Source organism: Sminthopsis crassicaudata, chromosome X, assembly GCF_048593235.1.
Source record: "Sminthopsis crassicaudata isolate SCR6 chromosome X, ASM4859323v1, whole genome shotgun sequence".
NCBI lineage: Eukaryota > Metazoa > Chordata > Mammalia > Dasyuromorphia > Dasyuridae > Sminthopsis > Sminthopsis crassicaudata.
In genome coordinates, this window is record NC_133623.1 from 70,656,367 (window position 1) to 70,679,476 (window position 23,110).

At 44.2% G+C, this 23,110-nt stretch overlaps 2 protein-coding genes across 15 annotated transcripts in view; both read right to left on the reverse strand.

Moving 5' to 3' along the window:
• MORC4 (MORC family CW-type zinc finger 4) overlaps positions 1–502 on the reverse strand; it is a 42,943-nt gene extending 42,441 nt beyond the window's left edge. For 8 of the 14 annotated variants that reach the window (XM_074278036.1, XM_074278034.1, XM_074278044.1 and 5 more), the window contains exon 1: positions 226–495. The gene's annotated coding sequence lies outside the window, so the exon portion shown is untranslated. Of the gene's footprint in view, positions 1–209 lie in introns of all 14 variants that reach the window. The other 6 variants (XM_074278045.1, XM_074278030.1, XM_074278037.1 and 3 more) reach the window with 5 other exon arrangements.
• A 1,672-nt stretch (positions 503–2,174) lies between these two features.
• RBM41 (RNA binding motif protein 41) overlaps positions 2,175–23,110 on the reverse strand; it is a 34,839-nt gene continuing 13,903 nt past the window's right edge. The window contains exons 5-7 of the mRNA XM_074277914.1: positions 17,556–17,965; positions 10,274–10,421; positions 2,175–4,588 (exon numbers count right to left, since the gene is read on the reverse strand). Coding sequence (XP_074134015.1) covers positions 4,422–4,588; positions 10,274–10,421; positions 17,556–17,965 — 725 coding nt within the window. The 3' untranslated portion in view covers positions 2,175–4,421. The remainder of the gene's footprint in view (positions 4,589–10,273; positions 10,422–17,555; positions 17,966–23,110) is intronic.

Consider the following 23,110-nt stretch of genomic DNA (forward strand, 5'->3'; position numbering starts at 1 on the left):
CAGCCGCCTGCTCTGCGCCCGTTATGTGCTTTTCTCGCCTCGTCTGCGGGCCGGCGGCCAGCCTATTCCGAAGTGCCCTGTACACCTAGAGGCGGCCCGGGCGCCGCGCCGCCCCGCCCCGGCCCGCCCGGGCCCCCCGCGCCCGCTCCCGCGCCGGAGGCTGCCCCGGCCCGCCGGGGGACCCCGGCTCCCGCTCCTCGCTCACCTACCTGGCAGGGCGCTCACCTGGTAGCTTGGCGAGGGCACCGAAGGGGGGCCACGTGGGACCGAGGGCGCCGCTGGGCAGGTCCCCGGGGCTCACCTGTGCCCGAGAGGTGGCCCGAGCCCACCTGCCGCCCTGCCCGCCCGCCCGGGCTCGCCTCTCGCTCCCTCCCGTTCTCCCTCTTTCCCCCTCTCTCTCTTCCTTCCTCTCTCTCTTTCAATCTCTCTCTCTCTCTCTCTCCCTCCCTCCCTCTCTCCCTTCCTCCCTTCCTCCCTCCCGCTGAAAACCGTCCCTCCCCCCCCACCGCGCTCAGGGGCAAGGCCAAGGCCGTCGGGGGCGGGGCGTGGGCGGGGCCTCTCCTCGCCTCCTTCTGGCTCCCAGCTGGGAAAGGCAGGAAGGAGGAGCCGGGCTCGGGCCGAGCCAGCCCGGGTCACACGGCCTGGGGCCCGCGGCCGAGGGGCGCCTTCCAGCCGCCCTGCGTGTGTCTGGGGGCCGCGGGGCCCCGAGCGAGGGAAGGAAGGACGGGACCACGGAGGAAGGAAGGGAGGGAGGGAGGAAGGGAGGAGAGGAAGGAAGGAGGGAGGGAGGGAGGGAAAGAGGGAGGAAGGAAGGAGAGGGAAGGGAGGAGCCAGCTCGGGGTAACTGATACCAAGAGCCCTGGCTCCCAACCCCCCCCACCCCCACCTCTCTGAACCTCAGTTTCTCACCCTTTTATACCTGAGGGACGGGGACGTGGGGGGCGAGCAACAGTGGAAAGACTAACTGGGTTCAAATCCCCCCCCCCCCATTCAGGAGGGGCGTCGGTGTCAGAGGTCAGGATGTCCATTCTCAGGAGGCAAGATTAAGCAGCTGAATTTGGGGCTCAGGCTACTGGGGCAAGACTCGGAAGAGATACCTCTCCCAGGGCGGGCCATTGCTGAGAGACTAAACTGCCCAAACTCCTTCCACATGTGGTCATTTGTTTACGCTAACTGCCAGGCTCCATAATGTAAACCTTCCCCGCTGGCTACGTCAGGTTTGGTCAATAGTATCCGTGGCCCATGGAGAGTTTAGAAGAGCCTAAAAATCCGGGTTCTGACTTGCGTGCTATCAGTTCCCAAACTCTGCGCCCCATTCACGGGAGGGGCCTCCAATACCCCGTAGTGCGGCCAGGCCCAGATTTGGGCTCCTCTGCTATCCCAGACTCCCTCTGCCCGAGGCCTCCGTTCATTCCTGGATTCCTCCGGTTCCCTTTTGGGATAGCTAGGAGGAAATCAGTTCTACTAAGGGTACAGGCCAGACCAGGGATTTCATTAGCCTAGGGAACTTCCTCAACAGGAAACTTCTCTACCAAAGCAGGCCCAACACTTTTTTTAAGCAATTTACAGCCCAAGAACAAGACCGTGTGTCGCGGATCCTTCCTCAGAATCACGTTTGGAAATGCATCAGGATCGCTAAGGACCCCAATTAGATCCAAAGTCATCAAAATATTCAGTTCACAGACCTTGGGTCAAGAAGCCATCTTAAATCTCTGGCCACTACCACAGGGGTTCTCAGTCACCCTTCCGACAAACCCTCGGGACGTTTTTAAGGTAGTGCTTTGAACCGAATCTCCTTTTAATCTCACTCTAACTTCCCATCTTCTGTTAAGCTGAAACCTGACTTCTGTAGCTTCCACCCCACAGTCCTAGTCCAGCAGTCTGGGGTTAAGGAAAAGAGGTGCCCATCTCGCTTCCATTTCCCAGCTGTCCCATCGTCCTAAGCCTTTTCTTGTCCAAAGCTGCCATCCCAACTTTCTTCAATTGAGCCTCGTGCAACCGGGCCGAGTCCCCTCAATCTTGGCGGCCCGCCGTCCTCCCTCCTATCCTTCCCGCCACCGGACATGGACGCGATCTCGGGATCCCCCCAGGGGCCGCTGCTTGCATCTCCAATTTTGGGTGGCCATGTCCCGCAGCTCGTACTGAGTATGCAGTTCACTAAAACATCAAGATCGTTTCTTTTCTTTTTAAATGCTTTATTGAATCTTTTTTTTTTTTTAACATCATTGTCACTTCTCAATGACTTCCCCCCACCCGCGACCCCCAATGGAACCTTCTTTTGTAACAAATAAGTACAGTCAAGCAAAACAAATCAACACATCGGCCATGTCTGCAAGCGTATGCCCCAGCCTGCGTCTCTAGGCCACCTCCCTACAGAGACTGGAGGTGTGCTTCACTGTTAGGCCTCTGAAGTCATCGCCGGTCACTCACTGAATGAATCCACCCGAGATCTCTTTCACCCGAACCGCTGGCTAGTCACATCTCCTTGAGCTGGTCAGAGAACAGAAGCCCAACGCAAAGGTGACAAACTCTTGCTCACTGAGCCGGGGCCCCTCCCGATGGTTGGACCCGACTACTGATCATGTATTCTGTATTTGTGTGTTGTAACTAAGTTTCAAGAAAACGGTTTCTCTACGTATCCCTATTTCTCTAATATGTTCTAATATCTGTGACGCACAGGACATTGCTGAGACAGTGGAGAAGGGAAGAGAGGAATCACTAGCTAAGAGTTCTTTGAACGGAAAGATGGGAAAACACTAGAAAGCACCCCGCTGGGAAGAGTCCCCTTGAACATGGAAAAGCACTAAAGCTAAAGTGCTTCCGGGAGCAAGGTGAGCAGGGGCCCTAGATCCCAGCTGGGGAACCAAAGAAACAAATACACAGCCCTCTAACACCTCTCCACAGAGATACAAACACTCATGGACACACATTCACATAATGTACCAAGCCTAATACACAAACAGGTATCTGCCCACGCCACGGTACAGTTGTGTTGGTACATCACAAAATAGTACACATATAGCCATGATTTGATGAGTCTTATCTGTGCCCATCGTTTGTGAAAACTTTCCTTGCTTCCCAAATTCTCTTGGACACAAATTCCCTTTTCCTTCCTTCCCCAGGGTGCTATGCATTTTGGCTCCAAATGAACTGTTCCCAGGACACTGAGGGAGGAAGAAATCACGGGGAGAGCGGGATATATTGGGGCTTGGGGTCTGTTTGGTCCCGGAGGAAGAGCTAGTTCATCTAGGCAGGAGGACAGAACACGTAGGAGCTGGGAAAGATGGGTCCCACCACACACCGTGAGACTAGGGGCAGGCCCCTCTGCTGCTTCCCTTTCTCGAGGTTTCTGGACTGGCCACAACCACCAACGCTACTCTCGCCCTTCCCTGAGTCCCCAAGGACTGTTCGGAATCCACTTTTGTGAAAGCTGATCTGGCCCTGGGCAGGGGAGTATGGGATACACTCGGAGACACACTCCAAACTGCCAGTCCAGGCCCTGGATGAGGAAAGTATCAGAAGGGTTTGCTCTGAACAAAGGAGACGAGCTGTGTGAACACAGACTGGAAGAAGGCCTGCCCTGTGGAGTGGGAGAGTTGTGTCCAGGCCAGCAGGCTCTCAGAGAAATGTCAAAGTCTGCCCAGGATATCCGTGTCTTCCATCGGCCCCAACGGAGCAGGCTTGCCAAACTAAGAGGAAAGCCAGGTCACCAGGGCAAAGCTGAGGGAGAAGCTTCTGGGGAGCAGGGGCCCAAGGAGTATAGGCCTTCTAAGGGAAAAGATTCCCAGGGTGATGCTCTACTGGCCTCTCGTGTTTTATGGAATCGACCACTCACAAATGTTTGTTACCCATCGACTATGTACAGGGCACTGGGCTAGACACTACGGGGAAGACAAGGAAATGTAGGACATGGTCCCTGCCCTCAAGAAGCATATAGTTTAGCTGGGAAGTCAAGCTACACAAATTAAATACACTTTGGAGCTGGCTGCTCTCCTGCACGCCTAGATAACTGGCTGGGGTGGGGGGGATTGGAGGAGGTGACACGGAGTGAGACTGAGGCCCTTCCCTTGGGATTAACAGGAGACAGGCTGGCAAGTTTTGTCAGCCTCTGTAAGCTAGTGGAAGATCTAGGAAGATCAAACAGAAACAATCTGATGACTACTCTATCTTAGCCTAGGGATGGGGGATGGGAGTGGGGGTGGGTGGGGGAAGGCAAACTTGATTCTCAGTATCTCCTCTATCCCATATGGTCTCTCACTGAGGGAAATGTTTCCAAAAGTTACCATAATGAACACTTGAAAAGGACTCTTAGGTGCTTTCTAATCACTCTCTCCTATGAGATGGTTCTTTTATATACAGACCCTAGAAGTGAGTTGCAAATACAAGTGAGAACACATTAAGGACCCTGGTCCGTTTCCCTTTTAGCTCCCATCACGTTCTGTCATCCTATCTGTTGCACACGGGATGGGAGAAGCTGACTGAAGCCTCGACATCTGCGTTTTGTTCTTGCCAAACTCTATCACCAGTGTTTTCCCCAGTAGGTTGTATCCATTCACCAGCAGCAATGCCTGCTGGGCCATCTCCATATCTATAAGAGAAAATAAAAGTGAATTTACTAAGGGCTCACCAACTTGATTCCATGGACTGAACTGGATCGGGGGAGTTTATATTAGGGTTGAACATCAGGCCTCCAGGCTAGCTGGCTCCTTCTGATAATAACATTTGCCAGCATCTCAATGTAACTGGAAGCTTGTGGTCCTCTCCAATTTTTCTGTCAGTACAAAAGGAGTCAAAGAAAGGCACCAGACGGAAAGATGGGCCCATCATGTGGTGAAAGGAAAAACAAAAGGCCCGCGTATTCCATTAGCATCTTCGAAACATCAAGAGAGATCGAGGAAGGCTCTCAGCACACAGTGGATGGACATCTTGCGATGTACTTCTGGGAAGACATGGATGGGCGGGCATAGGTGGGTGGCAATCTGCACTGTCGAAGGGAATATCCACATCGATGACATCACAGATGCGTTTGAGTATACAAAAGAAGAAATTGATGTGAATGCTTCACTAGAGGAGAAATCGAAGCCAGAACTAAATCAGTTACTTAAGAAAATGCATCCAACATGCATCTGCATTTCCTAAAGAAGTGTTCCTCAAACCAAAGGTTGAAGGGATGCCAGAGACCTTGGAAGCTGGAAACTTTGTCAACCACCACAACTCTACACCGTTTCTTAACCACCTTCCATTCCCTCATCACCCATAAATGCCTTGCTCTTTGTATGTTCCTTTCTTCGATGGCTAATCCAAACTTTAGAGCCAGAGACGGACATCCATCTCTGACCAAAAATCCAGCAAAACAAAAGGCACAGCAAACAATCCATCAAGCTAGACACTAGGGATACAGAGACAAAAACCAAATAGTCCTTGCCCTCAAGGAGCTCACATTCTATTGAGAGAAATACCATGTAGTACACATCTAAGTATATGCTAAATATATACCAAATGAATACATCTGGATCATGGGAGTAAGTGGTGTAGCCCTAGCAGCGAAGGAGATGAAGTCTCCTGAAGGAAGTGGCAATTTACTTAGGTTGAGCTTGGAAGGACACCGGGGATCTCAAGAGGCATAGATTATATAAGAAGGTTGAAAGGCACGTTAAAGCCAGATTGTGAAAGGCTTTCAATGTGGACCCAAGGAGCTGGCATCTGATCCCGGAGGTGACAGTGCCTCTGAGGCTTATGGAGCAGAGGAGTGATATAGTCAGACCTATCCTGCAGGGAGCCAGAGGGAGGATGGAATGAAGAGTAGAGATCTGAGGTGGGAAGAGAAATTAGCCAGCTCTCATTATAGTCTAGGCAAGAGGTAATGAGAGCCTGGACCCAGGCTGGTGACAAGATGAATAGAGAGAAAGGAAAAGCTGAGAGAGATATCGCGGATGTAGAATCTGCAGCACTTTGCAACTGACTGGATGCAGAATTGAAAGTGAGAACTCAAGGGTAACGATGAAGATCCACATCTAAGTGACTAGGAGGATGGTGGAACCCTTGACGGAAATAGTAAAATCCAAAAGAAGGCTGGATTTGGGGGAAAAGATAATGACTTTGGGATGAGACAAGCTGAGCTTGAGATGCCTATAGGACATAACAGTTCAAAATTATTAGTGAGGTAGATCAAAGCTGGATCTAGGAAATCTTTTACACAGAGATCATTAAACCCATGGTCGATCGACCAAGAGAGAAAATGAGAGAGAAGAAGGTTCAGTTAGGGGACAAGACAATGATCCAGCAAAGGAGTCAGAGAAAGACTGGTCACATGAGTACATGCAATGGGAGTGGTGTCATAAAAACCAAGAAAACAAAGAATAGTTATGAGGAAAGAATAATCAAAAGTACCAAATGCTGATGAGCTCTGGGTCCAGAGGGATAAAGACTGAAAAAAGACCATCAGATTTGGCCATTAAGAGATCACTCGTTGGGGCAGCTAGATAGATGGTGCAATGGATATAGAGCACCAGTACTGGAGTCAGGAGAAGTTGAGTTCAAATCTAGCCTCAGACATTTAACATTTATTAGCTGTGTGACCCTGGGCAAGCCACTTGACCCCAATGGCCTAGATAAAAAGACAAAGATTACTAGTAACTTTAAATAGAGGAGTTACCACGAAGTAAATGAGAAGACAGAAGAAATGGTAGGCTCAAATGATGTTTCATTGTTTAGAGGCAGTGAAGAATGAGACAGGTCACAGTGGGAATGGGGTGTGTATAAGGGGGAGCACAGCAGTAGGATGACCCAAGAAAGGGAAGGGAAGAGAAGGAGGGAAACAGAAAAATAAAAGAAGGATCAAAATAAATTTTGCCGCATGCTTCTTCTAAAGACCAATGAGTGGTGATTCATGATTTAGCAGAAGAATCAAGAACCCAAAGCTGAATGACATTAGAAAGAAGCTATTTAGCAGGGGGGGAAAAAAAGAACAGAAAAATGAAAATCACAATAGGAACATAGATTTAGGGCTAGAAAGGATCTCAGGTAATCTAATCTAACTCCCTCATTTAACAAATGAGGAAATCAAGACCCAAGATCATGTGGCTGTTTTTTTAAGACCAAAAAAGTTCCCAAAAGCAAGAACAAAAAGAGACAAACCATTAGCAAAACAATCAAAAAGGGAGAGAAAACACAAATCAACAAAATTCGTGCAGTTACTACTAACAAACGAGAAAACTATAATGAAATAGAGATTATTTGCGAAAATATAAACTGCCAACACTTACACATCAGGAAATTTATAACTTAAAAAGCCCAAACTCAAAGCAAGCAATATGAATTACCCAGCAGAAAGGCATCTGGTCCAGAAGGGTTTTTAGATGAACCTTCAAAGAATGAATAATCCCTTTATTACGTAGACTATTCCTAAATATAGACAAAGATGAACATTATCCAATTCCTTCTATGAGTCAAATATGGTACTGATTTGAAATCCAAAACAAAAAATAAAATTACAGAGCCATTTTCCTAATGAATACAGATGATCACAGATCATCCACTGAAGAATTGATCTAATACATTAAAAAATGAAAAACAAATCATGTTCTTATCACCAGATGCCATAAAAGCCTTTTGAAAACAACCCAAAATTCAAATCCCAGTTTTTAAAAAAATTAAAATGAATAGGAATAGAAATTTTATTTACCTCAACACAATAAAAAAGATGAAGCTGAGGCATATAATGGTGGTTCTTTCTTTCAGTAACTGAGAAATATCTGAAATATTTCCATTAAAAACAGGTACAAAACTTTCACTATTTGTATTTGATGTAGTATTAGAAATGATAGCAATTGCAGTAAGATAGGAAAAAAAAAACATTAGAAGATTAATGTTGCAATGAAGTCAAAATATTGTTATTTGCAAATGACATGATACTCTATCTAGAAAAGCTAACCATCCAAACAAAAAATGACTTAAACTAATAAATAAGTTTCATAAGTCAGCTGGATGCAAGATAAATTCACAAAGATAATTTGCATATGTATACACTAAAAATAAAAAAATGAAACATTATTAAAAAAGAAACTCAATTTACAACAAAAATTAAGGGCTTGGGAACTGACTAATCTAGATATACATGTGACCTTTGTAAAAAGGGAATGACAAGGCTATAATGAAAAACAAAGGAAGACCTGAATAAAAGGAGGGATGTTTCATGTTTATAGATGGGTCAGAGTAACTTAGTAAAAATGTCACTACTTCCTAAATTAATCTACAAATTTAATGTAATACCCAGGAAGATACCAAAAGAAATTTCTTTATAGAATTAGATAAAATCATAACAAAATTAATAAGGAAAAGCAAGCTAAAGATGTCAAAGGGTACTCTGGAAAAATAAAAAAAAAAACATGCTAAAGATAGATTTGTACTTCCAAATTTTAAAACATTATAAAGTAGTTAGCAAAACCATCCCCAAATGGACAAAATATAGATCAATAGAACAGAATGCAGATCCCAGATATTAAACCAAATATGTATAAAAAGTCAGTGCCTAATATATAGCTACAGATAGACACATACACACGCAAACAAAATAAGAACTGTGGAAAAGATTCGTTATTTAATGTAGTTAAGGGAAATGGTCAGAAATTGGGATATCTCTATTCTGGAAAACAGAATTATTTGAGAAAAGTAATGAAACTGTTTAACCCTTTGATACAAGTGCTATTATTCGCATATACTTTCTCAATGGCTGAACAAATTATGACAAATATAATGGAATATAATTGAATAATTAGAAATGACGTATAGGAGGAATTCAGAGAAACTAGAATGGAACTTATATAAAATGATACAATGTGAAGACAAGACAGCTAAGAGCAATATATACAATGATCATAATATAAAAGAAAAAAAAAACAGTGATAGATTCAAGTAATGGCCAATCTCGATTCTGATGAACCATATTTCCCTCTTCTCTACTAGAGAAGTGGTGGCTTACAGAGGCAGAAAGCCACATATACTGTCAATCAACATATGAGCTGTTTATTACAAATGATAGTTATACATAAAAATAACAAAAAAATCTACATCTCACTCTACAACACTAAATTACAGCCACTTAAAACGATTAAGCAATTGTGATGGGGAAGTATATTTTTATCTATTAAGTAAATAGAGGTAAATGCAACTGACTGTAAAACATCTCTATAAAACCAAAGAAAATATGGAAAAAAAAAAAGAGAGAGAGAGAAAGGTACTACTGGACTTGCAATTTCATTAGGTACATGGAAAAGTTCAATGCAAGTCAGTACCGGCTCTAAGACAAACAAATCTAAGAGTTGCCTGGGGTGTTAAGTGAATTGCCCAGGATGACAAAGTAAATCTCTAAAATTTATTAAAGCACTGATAAAAATAATCAAGAGCAAAACCTTAGTCCTCAGTGAATGAATATTCAAAGACTATGAACTGATTTCACATGTATAACTGATATCATAGAAATAAAGAAAATTTTAAAATGAACATTAAAAATAAAAAATAAGTTGAAAAAGAAAATAAAAGCAAAACAAAAAATATAAACAATTTACAAATGGAGAAACAAAATTATTTTGGGGGAAAAAAAAAACACTTGAAAGTTGATCTTCATAGTTATCAAAATGCCAAAATGTTCAAAGCAAGTGTCCGTGCTTACAGGGACACGGAGAAACAAAATCCATTTGTGTCTAGGTTTTGCAAAATGGTGAAATCTTTTTGGAGGGCAATCTGGCAGGGAATTGTAAAAATTACTAAAATAATCATATTCCTTTACTCATATCAAAAATATACCTGGCCTGAATTCTCTTATTCAAAAAACAAAACCAAATCTTGTACATTCAACGATTTTTGTAGCAGCATTATTATTGCAAAAAATTGGGACTAATCAAAATGTTGAACAGTGAGGGAATAGCTGCAAAAAATTGTTCAGAGGTCTGGGGAGAGAGAGAGCTAGGACACACATGAAGGGAAGGAAGAAGCACCAGAGCAGGCTCAGGCTGACTACATCTGAAGGAAAATCGTGGGAATGAACGGTCAAAAAGGGAAGGTACAAGAGACTCAGAGGGGATAACTGGTCAGTGGGTTGTGGACATTTTATATCTTGAAATTCAAATATTCAAAGGTAAATATTTGTAAGATCTGATGGTCTTCCAATAGCAAATTGTCCTTCTGCCTTAGAAGAGTTGGTAGGTAGCTTTTGGTTTAAAAGAATGCTATAATTTAGTGGTTATCTTACTGATAACTGAGTGAAGCTACTTACTGGGGAAGGTGACGAAGGCCTGGCCCTTCATGCGGCCAGTCAACACTCGGAATTGAATCGGGGGTCCTTTTTTCTCCTGGAACCGGGCAAACAAGGAGACAAGTTCCTTCTCAGTCACCCGAGGACTGAGGTTCTTCAAATACAGTACCTAAATCAAATTCAGGTTCAATAGGAATATTACATGAAGGAAGTACAAGGTAATTTAGTCATTATAGTTAGTACTAGCCAGACTTTCCTGGTGTTCTAGGCTCAGCTTTGGGTGAAGAGCCTAATGGAAAAGGGAGCAGCAACTACAAAAAGGCTTAAAAAGCTGGGAACTTGAGACCGTTTCTTCTCCATTCTTACTTGGGGGTAGCTGGAGAGAGTCCCACACCATGACAGGGCATAAAGGGAAAACTGATAGTGAAATATGCCTTCCATCTCTTGGCAGAGGTGGGGAGCTACAGGCATAGATTTCCAAACACGACCAAGGTGCTGATTTGTTTGCTCGATCTGTACTTATTACAAGAGATGCTTCTGCTGGGAAGTGGTATTTTTAAAAGAAGTTAATAAAAGTGCATCAAGAACAGCTATGAGGAAAAAAAAAAGTTGTCATATAACCATGCTGAGACCATTACAGACGTAGGTTGTCTAATCTCAACTGGGCTCTCATGGTTGTATTACAGTCCTTTTTTGTTGTTTTTTGGCCCCAACATGTGGAACGACCGTTTCTAATTTCTTCTCCTCGAAAGCCTTAAAGCACTTCTGGGCAGCTCCGGTTTTCTCTCCTTTTCTACACCAAGGAAATTCTTCCTTTGCTCTAGTCTTAAGGAAGAGGTGGTCCTTCTTAGCAAGCTTAACCCCTCTTGTGTGCTTGACCTCATTTCCTGCCATCTTTTCCCAGACATGCCTCTTTGCCCACTTCCCCTCTCACCTTCAGATTCTCCTTAACCGCTGGCTCTTTCACGGCAGCCTACAGGTCTCCTTGATCCTTAAAGAATCATAGCATTCCCCCCAAGCATTTCTTCTTCCCTCTATAGCTAACTCCTGGAAACGATGAATGAGCTCTGATACTGACCTCACTTCCTCAAGGTTCACTCATTTCCTCAAAGCCTTGGAACTCGGTTTTGGATGCTAGCATCCTATTGAAACTGTCCTCTCCAAAGTTACCGGAGATCCGAACTTCTAAATCAAGTGGCCATTTCTCAGTCATCATCTTAACTCTAAGGCTTCTGACTCTCATATTTTCTTTGTAGATACTCTCTTCCTGTTTGAACTGCTCTTGAGTTGTTTTTCAGATGTTTCCAACTCTTCTTAACCCCATTTGGAGTTTTCTTGGCAGAGTTACTAGAGCGGTTTGTCATTTCTTTTTCCAGCTCATTTTACAGATGGGGAAATGGAGGCAAACTGAGGAGAAAGTGACTTGACCAGAGTCACATAGCTAGTAAGTGTCTGAGGTCAGATTTGAAGTCCCAAAGATTAGTCTTCCTGACTTGGCACTCTCTCCACTGTGCCGCCCAGCTTCTCCTCTATTGGATCATCATTCAGCTTCTGTCCCCTTAAGCATGGCTATACTCTGAAGCTTTATCCCCTGGGCCCTCCTCTTTCCTTTCTCTATTTTTTTCTTGGGTCATCTCATCAGCTCCAATGGGTTCAGATATTATCTTCATGCAGAGGGCTACCAAATCTAAATAACCAGCCCTTACCTCTCTCCTAAACTCCATTTTCTTTTTTTCCCCTAAACTCCATTTTCTTTTTTTTTTTCCCTAAACTCCATTTTCTTTTTTTTTTTTTCCCTAAACTCCATTTTCTTTTTTTTTTTTTTTCCTAAACTCCATTTTCACTATTACCACTTGCCTGTTAGATATCTCTCTACCTGGAATGTCTAATGGATTAATATGTTCAAAATGGAATTCAGGTGTCTCCCCTAAACCCATTCCTCCTCCAGGTTCCCTCATTTTAGTTGTCCAGGCTCACCACCTTGGATCTTGATCAGTTGCCAAGTCTTGCTGATTCTTCCTTTACAACATCTCTCATGTCTTCTTTCTTCTCCTCACTCACAGTCACTACTCTGGTGTATGCCCTTATCGCTCTCACCTGGAGACACTTATTGGTGTCTCTGCCTCCAGTTTCTCCCCTCTCTGTGATTATTTTCCGCACCAGCTAGAGATTTCTATTTCTAAGTCACAGGCCTGACCATCCCAGTCTCCTGTTCTAACATCTTTGGTTGCTCATTATTATTATCTCTAGGATAAAATATAAGCTGCCATTTTAAAGCTCTCCCCGACAATTACAGGTTTATATTACATTTCTGCTAAACCAGCCTCCCTCCTTCCAGAGCGACCTGTCATCTCCACTCAGTTTCCATGGCTCTGCTCTCTTTTATTTCTCCTCCCATATGATTAACATCTTTCAGCCTCTCTGCAGGATCCAGTCCTAGGTACATCCCAGGCTCTGGGGCCTATTCTTTCTTCTCTTTTCTCTTGGTGACCAGCTCTCATGGTGTTTAATTATCACCTCTAGACAGATGACTCCCAAGCCAAGACTATGCATTTATTAAACACTTACTATATGTGAGCCACTGTGCTAAGCTATGGGGATTAAAAGATGGCAAAGATCTGCCCTGAAGGAGCTCACAGTCTAATGGAGGGGCTAAGGGAATACGATGTCCGGCCTATATATCTGTTTTCTGAGCTCCAGACTTATGCCTGACATTTCCAAAGGCAGAACAAACTTAACACGTCCCAAACAAATTGCATTATTTTTCTCCTCTAAATCCACTCTTTTCCCTCTGCCCTACTTTCTTATTTTTAGCTAGGGTATCATTATACGTTCAGTCACCCAGCTTTGCATCCTTGGAGGTCGTGCTTAAGAGCTTTTTTTTTTCTCCCTTTTCTTTCAAATTCCACCATTTGTCATGTATTGATTTTACCTCCACATCTCTAATGTCCATCCCTTTTTTTTTCTACTCTCATAGCCATCCCCATGGTCTAGGCCCTCGATGAACTATTACATTGGCCTTCTAATTGGTCTCCCTGTCTCCAGTCTCTCCCCTCTCCAATCCAAGCTCCACACAGCTGCCAAAGTGATACAATGGAGTCCCATCGTATGCGCATCTAACTCTGGCAAAATCAAAAGGAAAAAAAATCAATTAAAAAACACAAGCAATTTCTTCCCCCATTCCATTCAGTGAGTCTATTTCCTCCCCTCCCTGCCGCCCCCAACAGTGAGCATGAGATGAAAGATATGAATGTGCCCTTCCTCTAGGTGGCGTCAGTTGCTGTGGGGTTCTCAGAGCATGAGAACCACTCTAGAATCTCCTCATTAGCCCCACAGGCTCTTCATTCATTATCAGCACAGGCTTTCTAAAGATGAAGGCCACAGGCCTCCTCAACCTTCCTGACCAGCTAGAAGGCCCCCGCTGTGCTTCCCTTAACTTCAATGTGTCCTCGCTTACTGTTGGGAAGGAGACCAGAATCGGGGTCGTTTGATTTAATATAATGGCACTTACAACATACAGAGTATTTTTAAGAGTATTATTCCCTAACCCTTACTTTTCCTATCAGCTAAGGCTTTACCTGTTGTTGTTTTTCTTCTTCTATTTGAGTAAAAGTTGTGGTTATGCTCTACTCCTCATTACCAGATTAGCTGGGAGCAGGGAAAACTCCAACCTGTGTCTTAACCTTTTCAGGGTAACCAAAAGCCGCTATCGATTGCTTCTTAAAAAAAGAGATCCGGCCCCTTACACAGCTTCAGTGATTTAAAGACACTCTGTTGGACTTTTGGAATGACTTGAGGGATTTGAAAACATTCTCCTTGCCAGTTTTTTTGCTATACAGACACTGCCTTGGAAACTAAACTCTGGGTAAGATGCTACTCCACCACTGTGTTCCCAAAGTACAGGCCTGAGCATGCCATTCCCCTCACCAAGGAGCTTCAGTGGCTTCTTCCTTTTATCCTCTGTAGGATAAAACACAAGTTCTTTATTGGAGCATTTCGAATGCCTTTCACAACCTGGCTCTGACCCATATTCCTACGCTACCATCTTCCACCTCCACGCCCTTCCCCAGGCGATAGGTCCCTCTTGTCAGGAACACTCTCTCCCCTTGCACTGGGAACTCAGCTCAAGTGCCACCTTCTGCACGAGACCTTTCCCAGGACCTTTGCTTGTAACGCTCTCCCCGATCTCCCCCAAATCACTCTATTTTGAATTTACTTATCGAGTATATATTGCTTTCACCCAATAAACTGAGGGCAGGGAGTGTTTCCTTTTTGTCCTTGTCTTCCCAGTGCCTGGCATGGAGCCCGACACAATGGAGGCGATTAAGAAATGCTTGTCGAACTGAGTCTAATTCATGCCTCTGCACAGGGTGACAATGGAATACGCTACCTCTTCATCTCGGCCTCTTAAGAATCCTTCCACCCCTTTCAAGGTTCACTGTAGGTGCCATCTTGCAAAGAGGGTGAGCCCCACCCATACCCCATGGGGACCGTTAAGTGGCCACTTCCTAATCCGCATATATGTTGTATCTCCCTAAGGAGAATGCAAGCTCCTTGAGGTCAAACGATTATATTTTTTTGCTTTGCATTCCTAGAGTTTAGTACAATGCTCTGAGCACAAGAGGTAAATAATCAACATTTACTGAAATGAACTGAAGTCTTGTGGGTAACTGAAAAATAGATTTCCAGTATAATGAAGGATTCTCATACAGATGAGGGTGATTCTCCATTCTCCACATAAACAAAAAAATTTAACATGCTGCAGAACAAAGAATTCGTAGCCGAGACCTGCCTGCAAGTGTGTCGGCAGATTGCACTCACTCGATTTGTACAACTCTAGGAACAACGAGAACAACAACTAAGTGCTTCACAGTCATTACCTCGTTTGATCCTCACAACAACCCTGTGAGGTAGGTGTTATTGCTATCCCCATTTTACAGATGAGGAAACTGAGAGGTTAAGTGACTAGCCCTATAGCTACTACGTGTCCAAGGCACTTCTTGACTCCAAGGTCAGTGCTCTGGCCCCTAAGCCAGCGAGCGAGTTCCTTGCTAAAACCAGAACTCACTTGTCTGAAATGACTTAAGGGTGGTCAGCTCTTAAAGGAAGACTGGAATCCTGTGACTTAATTGAAGTCATTTCTGGAGGTAAAGGAAAGGATCTGAGTTTTCAAGTACTCAGCATGAAGCATCATTAAGTCAAAGTACTTCTCTTGGGTTCTTTTCTTTTTCTTTTTTGGGAAAAAGAAGTGAATAAAGTTGGACCAATGTTCTTACCCTCTAGGAAAGGTCCACATGGAGATTTACTTCTTTGATCTGTCCCAAACAAAGCCTTCAAGTCATAAGCAAGAAGTAACAGCAAAAATGTTTTAGAAACGAAGTCCTCGAAAAGATGTTGCGTTAATACCCCTCACCTCCACCACTCCTATGATACCGAAGGATTGCCAGCTGGAAGCGCTAGCAAACGCTAAGTAAAACTCAGCATCCAACAAGGTCTGGAAAACTAGAACAAAACATGGAGCCAAGTAGAAGAAGAGATTTAAGAGGGATAAATGAAAAGTATTAAACTTACATGGCTTCAAAAGATCGACTTCACAAGCACTAACTGGGGGAGACCTGGTTAGAAAGCAGATCTCAAAAAGATCTAGGGTTTTTAATGGCCTACAAGCTCAACAGGAGATAATCATGTGATATGGTAGTCAAGCCGCACACAGACACATACAGTTGCCAGGAATAGGGGGGGGCAATAGACCTAGAGTACCCAGCTCTGTCCCAGACCAGATCTGGAGGCACCGATTTTAGGAAGGACACCAACCAATAAGCTGGAATGCTTCCAGAGGAGAGCAACGGGGCTGCTCAAGGGCCTTGGATTCCTGTCATTTGAATGGGAATGTTTATCCTGGAGAACAGATGAATTAGCAGGACCATGACTGGCTTTGAGTCTCGGAAGAGCTGTCATATGGAAAACAGATTAGCCTTGCTCTGCTTGGCCCCCGAGACAGAATGAGAAACAATGGGTAGAAGTTGCCAACTTCTGCGATGCAACAATAAGAAAAATTTCTAAGTAATAAGAGTTATCCAAAGGTAGATGGAGACCAGTGAAATCCTCCTCCCTTGCGCTGGATGTCTTTAATTAGGCATGGCCTATGGAACATGATAAAGCCACTACTTTTCAGGTACAGATCTAAGGAGTCTTCCAACTCTGAAATTCTGTGAGCCTCAGTTTTCTCGTCTGTAAAATGGTAACACTTGTATTACCTATACCTCATAGGGTCAGTGTGAAGGAAGTCTTTGATGTTTTATATATCTTAAAGCCCAATATAAATAGGGATTAGTAATAATATCTTCAACTTGACCTCTCAGAATCTTTTGTCCTTAAAGGCACAATTCACATTGCACCTCCTGCAGGAGATCTTCCCTGATTCCCCCTTCCTTCTCCCCACCCCGCTCCGGGCACTAATGTCTCCCATGCCCACAGTTACCTTGTGTTTATTTTGTATCTACTCATATGTGTACGTACGTTGTCTCTTCCAATAGAAGGTGAACTCCTTGGGGACAAGAGAGGTCTCACTTTTGTCTCTGCGTCCCCAGCACCTGGCAAGGTGCCCGGAACATCGATGGCTCTGATAAATGCTTGCTGGTTGACTGGCTGATAACCTCACTATTAGGCACCTAAATTGCCAGCTACCTTGGATAGCAACAAAGCTGCCCTAAGAAGCAATTCTTCCCTATCCTCCGGAAACTTGCTTAATTAAGGCCATGCTGAAGAGATAAGGGCCATGGGGCTGCACTAGCCAGGAGCCAGGGGCCCGAGCAGCAGGTGGCTCTACTGTTTACTATGCTAGGATTGTTTCTAGTCAAAGTAACTCCTATTTCCCTAGCACTTGAAAGCTGGCTGCCTATCTTGTGGCTGCTCTTGTCCCACTAAGAAGCCCCTAAACTCGGGGTTTCTAACACAGAATAAGACAGTGATTCTCATCAAGAGCATCACGCTTAGAATGCCAAGAGTGGCCAAGTGAGGATCAAGAAAGGGTGGTGAGCAGAGCCTAAGGCAGCCAGCCAGCGTGCAAAGCTATTCCTGGGGCCGTTCAAGAGGAGAAGGCATCCAGGACCAGGAGGCTAGGCTACATGATCTCTCGGAGGCCTCTCACTGACAGATGAGGGCGTGACTCCTCAAGCTGAAGGCCAACCCGGTTGCTATGATGTCACGACTTCCATCTTATTACAAGGCCTAACTACAGTCCTGTTTCAGTAGACAAAAAAGGAACGCAGCCTACGGGTGCCAAGCTTGCTTTGGCCTATACCTTGTTCGGCTCTCCAGGACTGTATGAAGCAAACATAGGAATTTTTCGGATGTCCTCCTCTGACAGACGATTTCTCTCGATCTCATCTTCTGGGACAAACTCCACTAGTTCTGTCACCTTCTTGGGCCCAGTAAGACAATGCTGAGACTCAAATTCAATAGCTTTCACCACATGGAGGCTAGGCCCCTCAGCCTGTGCTGCCTGGTTTCCCTGATCCTTAGGTACTGACAGGTTCTTAGCTGTGACACTAGTGTCCACTAATGCATCTGGGTCCAATGAGGGGGAAGCAAAGGGTTCACCTCTCATAAGCTGAGCCTCTTCGGGATGTGGTTTGGCCATCATCTCTTGGTAAACAGTCTCCAGATTGTTAATGGGGTCCTTCTCAGCCTCTAGCCTCTTATGGGATTCACCTGAATCAAGGCAAAGAGGAAGAAAAGTTATTCAAAATCCATTATAGCTCATGACAAAAATCAACCAATGAGCCCAGGCCCTGAGACTCAGAAGATATTCTGCTGAGGGGCAGCTCTTTAAAGCCTGTCCTAGCTGGCACTAGGAGACAATCAGGAAAATTGTTCTGTGCGCCATTTTGAAAATCTATTGGTTATATCTGTATCTTTGCTTGTTCTGTGCATCATTTGGAAAATGGGATTGGTTATATCTGTATCTTTGCTTGTTATGTGCATCATTTGGAAAATGGGATTGGTTATATCTGCATCTTTGCTTGTTATGTGCATCATTTGGAAAATGGATTGGGTTACATCAGTATCTTTGCTATACAAAACAGATGTGTTCGATTTAAAGCAAAATTATTTATGGGTCTTTCCATATGGTGAGATTGCAGGTTAGGGAACCGAAGATAAAATCAGCCTAAAAGGGCCTAACGAACCAAACTTTGAGAAAATTTCAGGCAATGAGGCTATTTCCTTTCCTAACTCCCAAAGGAGGAGATCTCTTGTCCCAGGCAGTGGAGCCAGGTGGCTGAGCGATGGACTGCTTTCCATATGGCAGTCTCTTGGATCTGGCAGAACACCATCCTCTGCCCACTGACTTTCACTTCCAAATGGCACGTGCCATCCCACTGTCCTTTTCAAAATAGAAATTAAGGCTATATACAGGGTGTCCCAAAAGGCTTAGTACAATTGTAAGCTTGAAAACCTACAACTAACACTGACTTTTGAGACACTTCTTCCTCCGCCTCTCACATATGTGCATGAATAAACACGTGTAATAACAACTAATTGACTATATAGTCCTTTAAAGTTGGAAATACTTTGTCCGTATCTTCTCACTTGATAATACATATGGATATATTTTATCATATAGATGATTTGGCTAGAAAAGATTTAGGTCAAGAGATATTTGTATACAAATTCTATTTTTCCATTTATTTAGGGTTATAGAATTGGAAGTAGGTTCTTCAGGAAAAAAATGTTGGCCCCAAGAGAATAGTAGCAATCAGCATTAGCAATGCAATCAAAATTAAAAACGTTTAAAGAAATTTTCATTCAATTCCAATTTAAAACATTTGCAAAGCACATGCTTTAAAGGAATATTATGAACAATGAACTGTACTGGGGAGTAGCATAAAAGATCTAAGTACAGAGATGAATGGATGACCCAAAAGGCGGTGGGCTGGCATGGAGCAAAAGCTTGGTCTCACAAATGGGTAGCCCACCGGCGACACGGATATCTACTCTATGTCAGGAGGACACGGATGGGAATTGCTTGAGATGAGAAAGTGTAGATGAGCCGCAATCTAGACCAGAGGAAGAAGTACCTACCTTCATTAGATCATGGAGTCATTCAAGTATTGAAGAAATATTTAAAGGAAAAGTGATTATTTTCTCACAAAACGATGATTTACATTCATATAGTACTTTGGGGACACAAAGCACTTTACTTCTATTAGCTCACTTGATTTCCACAATAACCTTATGGGTTTTAAAACACAAACATTTCATCAGAAACTAAGGCTCCGAGATGTTAAATCACTTGTGTAAGCTGTGGGCAAAGCCAAAATCTAAACCCAACTTTTCTCTCAGTTCAGTAAAAAATAGCTTTCAATTTTGTTTTGTCAAAGAGCTAAAGATAAAAGGGAAATAAAGACTGGCAGCTTCCTGGGCTAGAACTGCCCCATTTGGGATTTCAGGTGTCACGCGTAGAGTTATTAAGACTGGGACTTCAGGCAAAGGCCTACAGCTCATCTGGCTGTCCAGTAACTTCTCTCTGTCCCAGGCATTCTCTCTGGTTATCCCTAAAGGGATATTTTTCCCTCCTCTGATGTGACTAGCAACCTCCCTAACTTTAATTCTCAACTCAAACCCTACCCTCTTCAGGGAGCTTTCCCCAAGCCCTTCCCACTCCAATGTCTTCCTCCTTTTTATTAACTAGCTCCTATTTGTCCCGTATAGAGCTTGTTTTGCATATAGTTGCTTGTGTGTTGTCTCCCCATCAGATTATAAGCTCTTTGAGGCCTCTTCTTTTACTCTCGATCTCAGATTTCTGATTCCTGCTGGTCATATCAATAAAGAGCTGGAAATTCAAGCAATTCAAAGGCACTGTTTCCCTGCCCACTTGGGGCAAAAGGGAGCCAAGGAGGGAGTGGGGAGAGGGGATCACTCAGAGCAAAGGGACAAGCCACAGACGGCTCAAGTTCAAAGTTATTTGAAGGTTGTTTCATTTGGTCCTCATCACAACCCTGCAAGATAAGTACTGCAGGGTAAACTGAGGCTCAGAGAGACCAAACTAGCTTTGTCACAGGATACAGAGTTGGAAGAGACCTCAGAGATGGTCTATTCCAAAGCCCACGTTTTATAGAGAAAACTGAGGCTCCAGAATAGTAAATATCTTTGCTCATGGCCACACATTGACTTCCAAATTCAACATTCTTCTCAAAGATCCCCACGATCGCTAGTTTGGCTGTACCCAACAAAGATATAGTCGTCCCTTATGTCTCACTATTTCCTCTAACTGTGTCACCTGCAGGATTTCAAATTCTTCTCTCTAATCAGAATCTCTTGTTCTTTCATCTTTCCCTCACACAATGTCGAGATACTGCATCCCTCACTATTCTCCCCATCTATCACACCAGCTGTCCTCAGCTTCCACCTCAGCCTCCACCTCACAGTTAACTGCTTCAGCTCCACATTGTCCTTTGCCTGGGATTCTCACGTCTCCTGATCCCATCTCCATTTACTCCTTGTTGGTCCTTGACCTTGGATCACCCTCTACCACGTGCCTGACTCATTCATAATCAGAAATGGCCAAATGGAAGTCATCCCATTGGCCGAGTCCAGTAAAATTCATGTTATTGAATTTCAACTAGACCTTCAATGCTCCCCAGCAACTCTTGTTCTTCCTTGATTCTTTATCCTTAAGGAGCCGTTCTTCCTTTGGCCCCAGTACCTTCCCTTCAACCCCCTCACTCTCAGCAAATGTCCAGACCTCCCTCAACACTTCAAAACCGTGCTCTGTATCTTTACCTATCCTCTCAAGAGAAGTGGCCTTTCTTCTTGCCAAAGCCAACCATTTTAACTGTGCCCTTAAACTCATCCCCTCCTCTCCCTTCCACAAGTCTTGTTCATCATTCATTTCCCTTCTTCCTTAACTGTAGGGTCTACAGTTGTGGGCTCTTTCCATGTAAGCAAAAACCACGGAAGGTATAAAACATCTTCATCTGACCCTGCCAATCCTCCAAGTTAGTGTCCTCTCTTTCAAAAAATTGTCTCCCCCTTTACTTCCCCGCCACTCATTTCTCCATCCCTTGCAATCTGGCTTCTGACCCCACCACTCAGCAGAAAGCCCACAATCCCCAAATCCCTACCCCAGGGCCTCATCCTTTTACTCCTGGCTCTCTCTGCAGCTCCGGAGGCTGGAGTAGCAGCAGTACAAAGCAAAAAGGCCTCGGGAGGCAGAAATATCTGTTCCCCTTTGCTACTTACTGATGAGTGGCCATGACCAAAGCTATCTACCATCCCAGAGTCTCAGTTTCCTCCTCTGTAAAAAGTGGGCTTTGGAATAAGACTATCTCTAAGATCTCTTCCAACTCTGCATCCTGTGACAAAGCTAGTTTGGTCTCTCTGAGCCTCAGTTTACTCTGCAGTACTTACCTTGCAGGGTTGGGATGAGGACCAAATGAAACAACCTTCAAATAACCTTGAACTTGAGCAGGAAGCTTCTCTCTCCTGTCTAACTTTTTTCCCCACTCTCTTTCCCCTCCTAGACAGCTATGGCTTGCCCCTTTGCTCTAAGTGACACCCCCCCCTCCCCATTCCCCTCTTGGCTCATCCTTGTCCATAGTGGGAAGTGAGAGGATTCTCACTTGTTGTTGCTCATGGAACAGAGGCCTTGAATTCCCAGCTCTTTCTTGGTGACCCTCCAGGTCACAAGGAAATCACTAATCTGAAGTCAACGGTGAACCTCAACTCTCCAACCTGCCCCAGGGCACTCGCTGCTGAAGGAGCACCGCTTGCCACTTGTTCTTGCATCTCCTTGCAATAAGCCTTGCATCATTTCTTCTTGTCGTGCAGTCACTTCTTACATCTCTGAATTCAGCGCGGGGCACCGCCTGGCTTGTCTGTCAAGCTATCACAAGCAAACTGAGGCTTGACAAGAAAAAACTGCCTTTGATCTCTCCCCGAGTGGCTGCCTCAGGAGGTAATGGGTGCTTTCTCAATGGAGCTCTTCAAACAAAGGGATTTTTGTTTAGCTACAGAATGGCCTAGATCAGGGATTCTTAAGCTCTTTTGTGTCCTGCCATATTATCTGGAAAGGGCACGGTGTCGGACACATAGTAGGCACTTAAAAAAAAATGCTTATCCCCTTTCCTTCCCCTCTTGGTAGTCTGGCGAGGCTTATCAACTCCTATGTTTATGCGAAGTAAAAAATTTTAGTGTAATTTAGTAGCTTTAGTTAGACATTAGAGAAAAGAAAGATGCAATTTGTTTCCAAGTTCAGACTGCCCTTCCCTCAATCAATCCACAAACATGTTGGGAATTTGTAAACCCAGGTTATGAGGCGCAGATCTGGACCATCCCTTCCAACTCCGAGATTTTGCTTAATCGGGAATCAGGCACCTTAGTTCCACGTTCTGTCCCAACACAAATGTCAGAAAATAGTTTTCTTGCCTAACTGCCTCAAGAGATCTCATCTGTTCAATATGATCCTGACATTCCCCCTCTGTCTCCACACACCTTGAGATACCCCCTCTTCAGTAACTAGTTAGGCTCCGGGCCTATTACGCTTTTTCCTGCCCAATGGTCTTTTGAAATCTGGCATTGTACCCCTAAGGGTGACAAGCCTCCCGTCCTATTAATTCTGTCTTCAAAATGGTCCTTGGACCTTCCCTTCATAACCCTCTCTACTTATACACAACCCTTCAATGGCTCCTCCATCACCAATAAAATAAAATCTAAAATTTAATCTCTTTAACGTGGCATTCAAATGCCTTCACAACTGGCCCCTACCTCTAACTTTATCTCCTTTGTTCCTCTGCCAGGAGTATGACTCTGGGGTATATGAACTTGGGGTTTTTTTTAAAAAATCTCAATAAAATT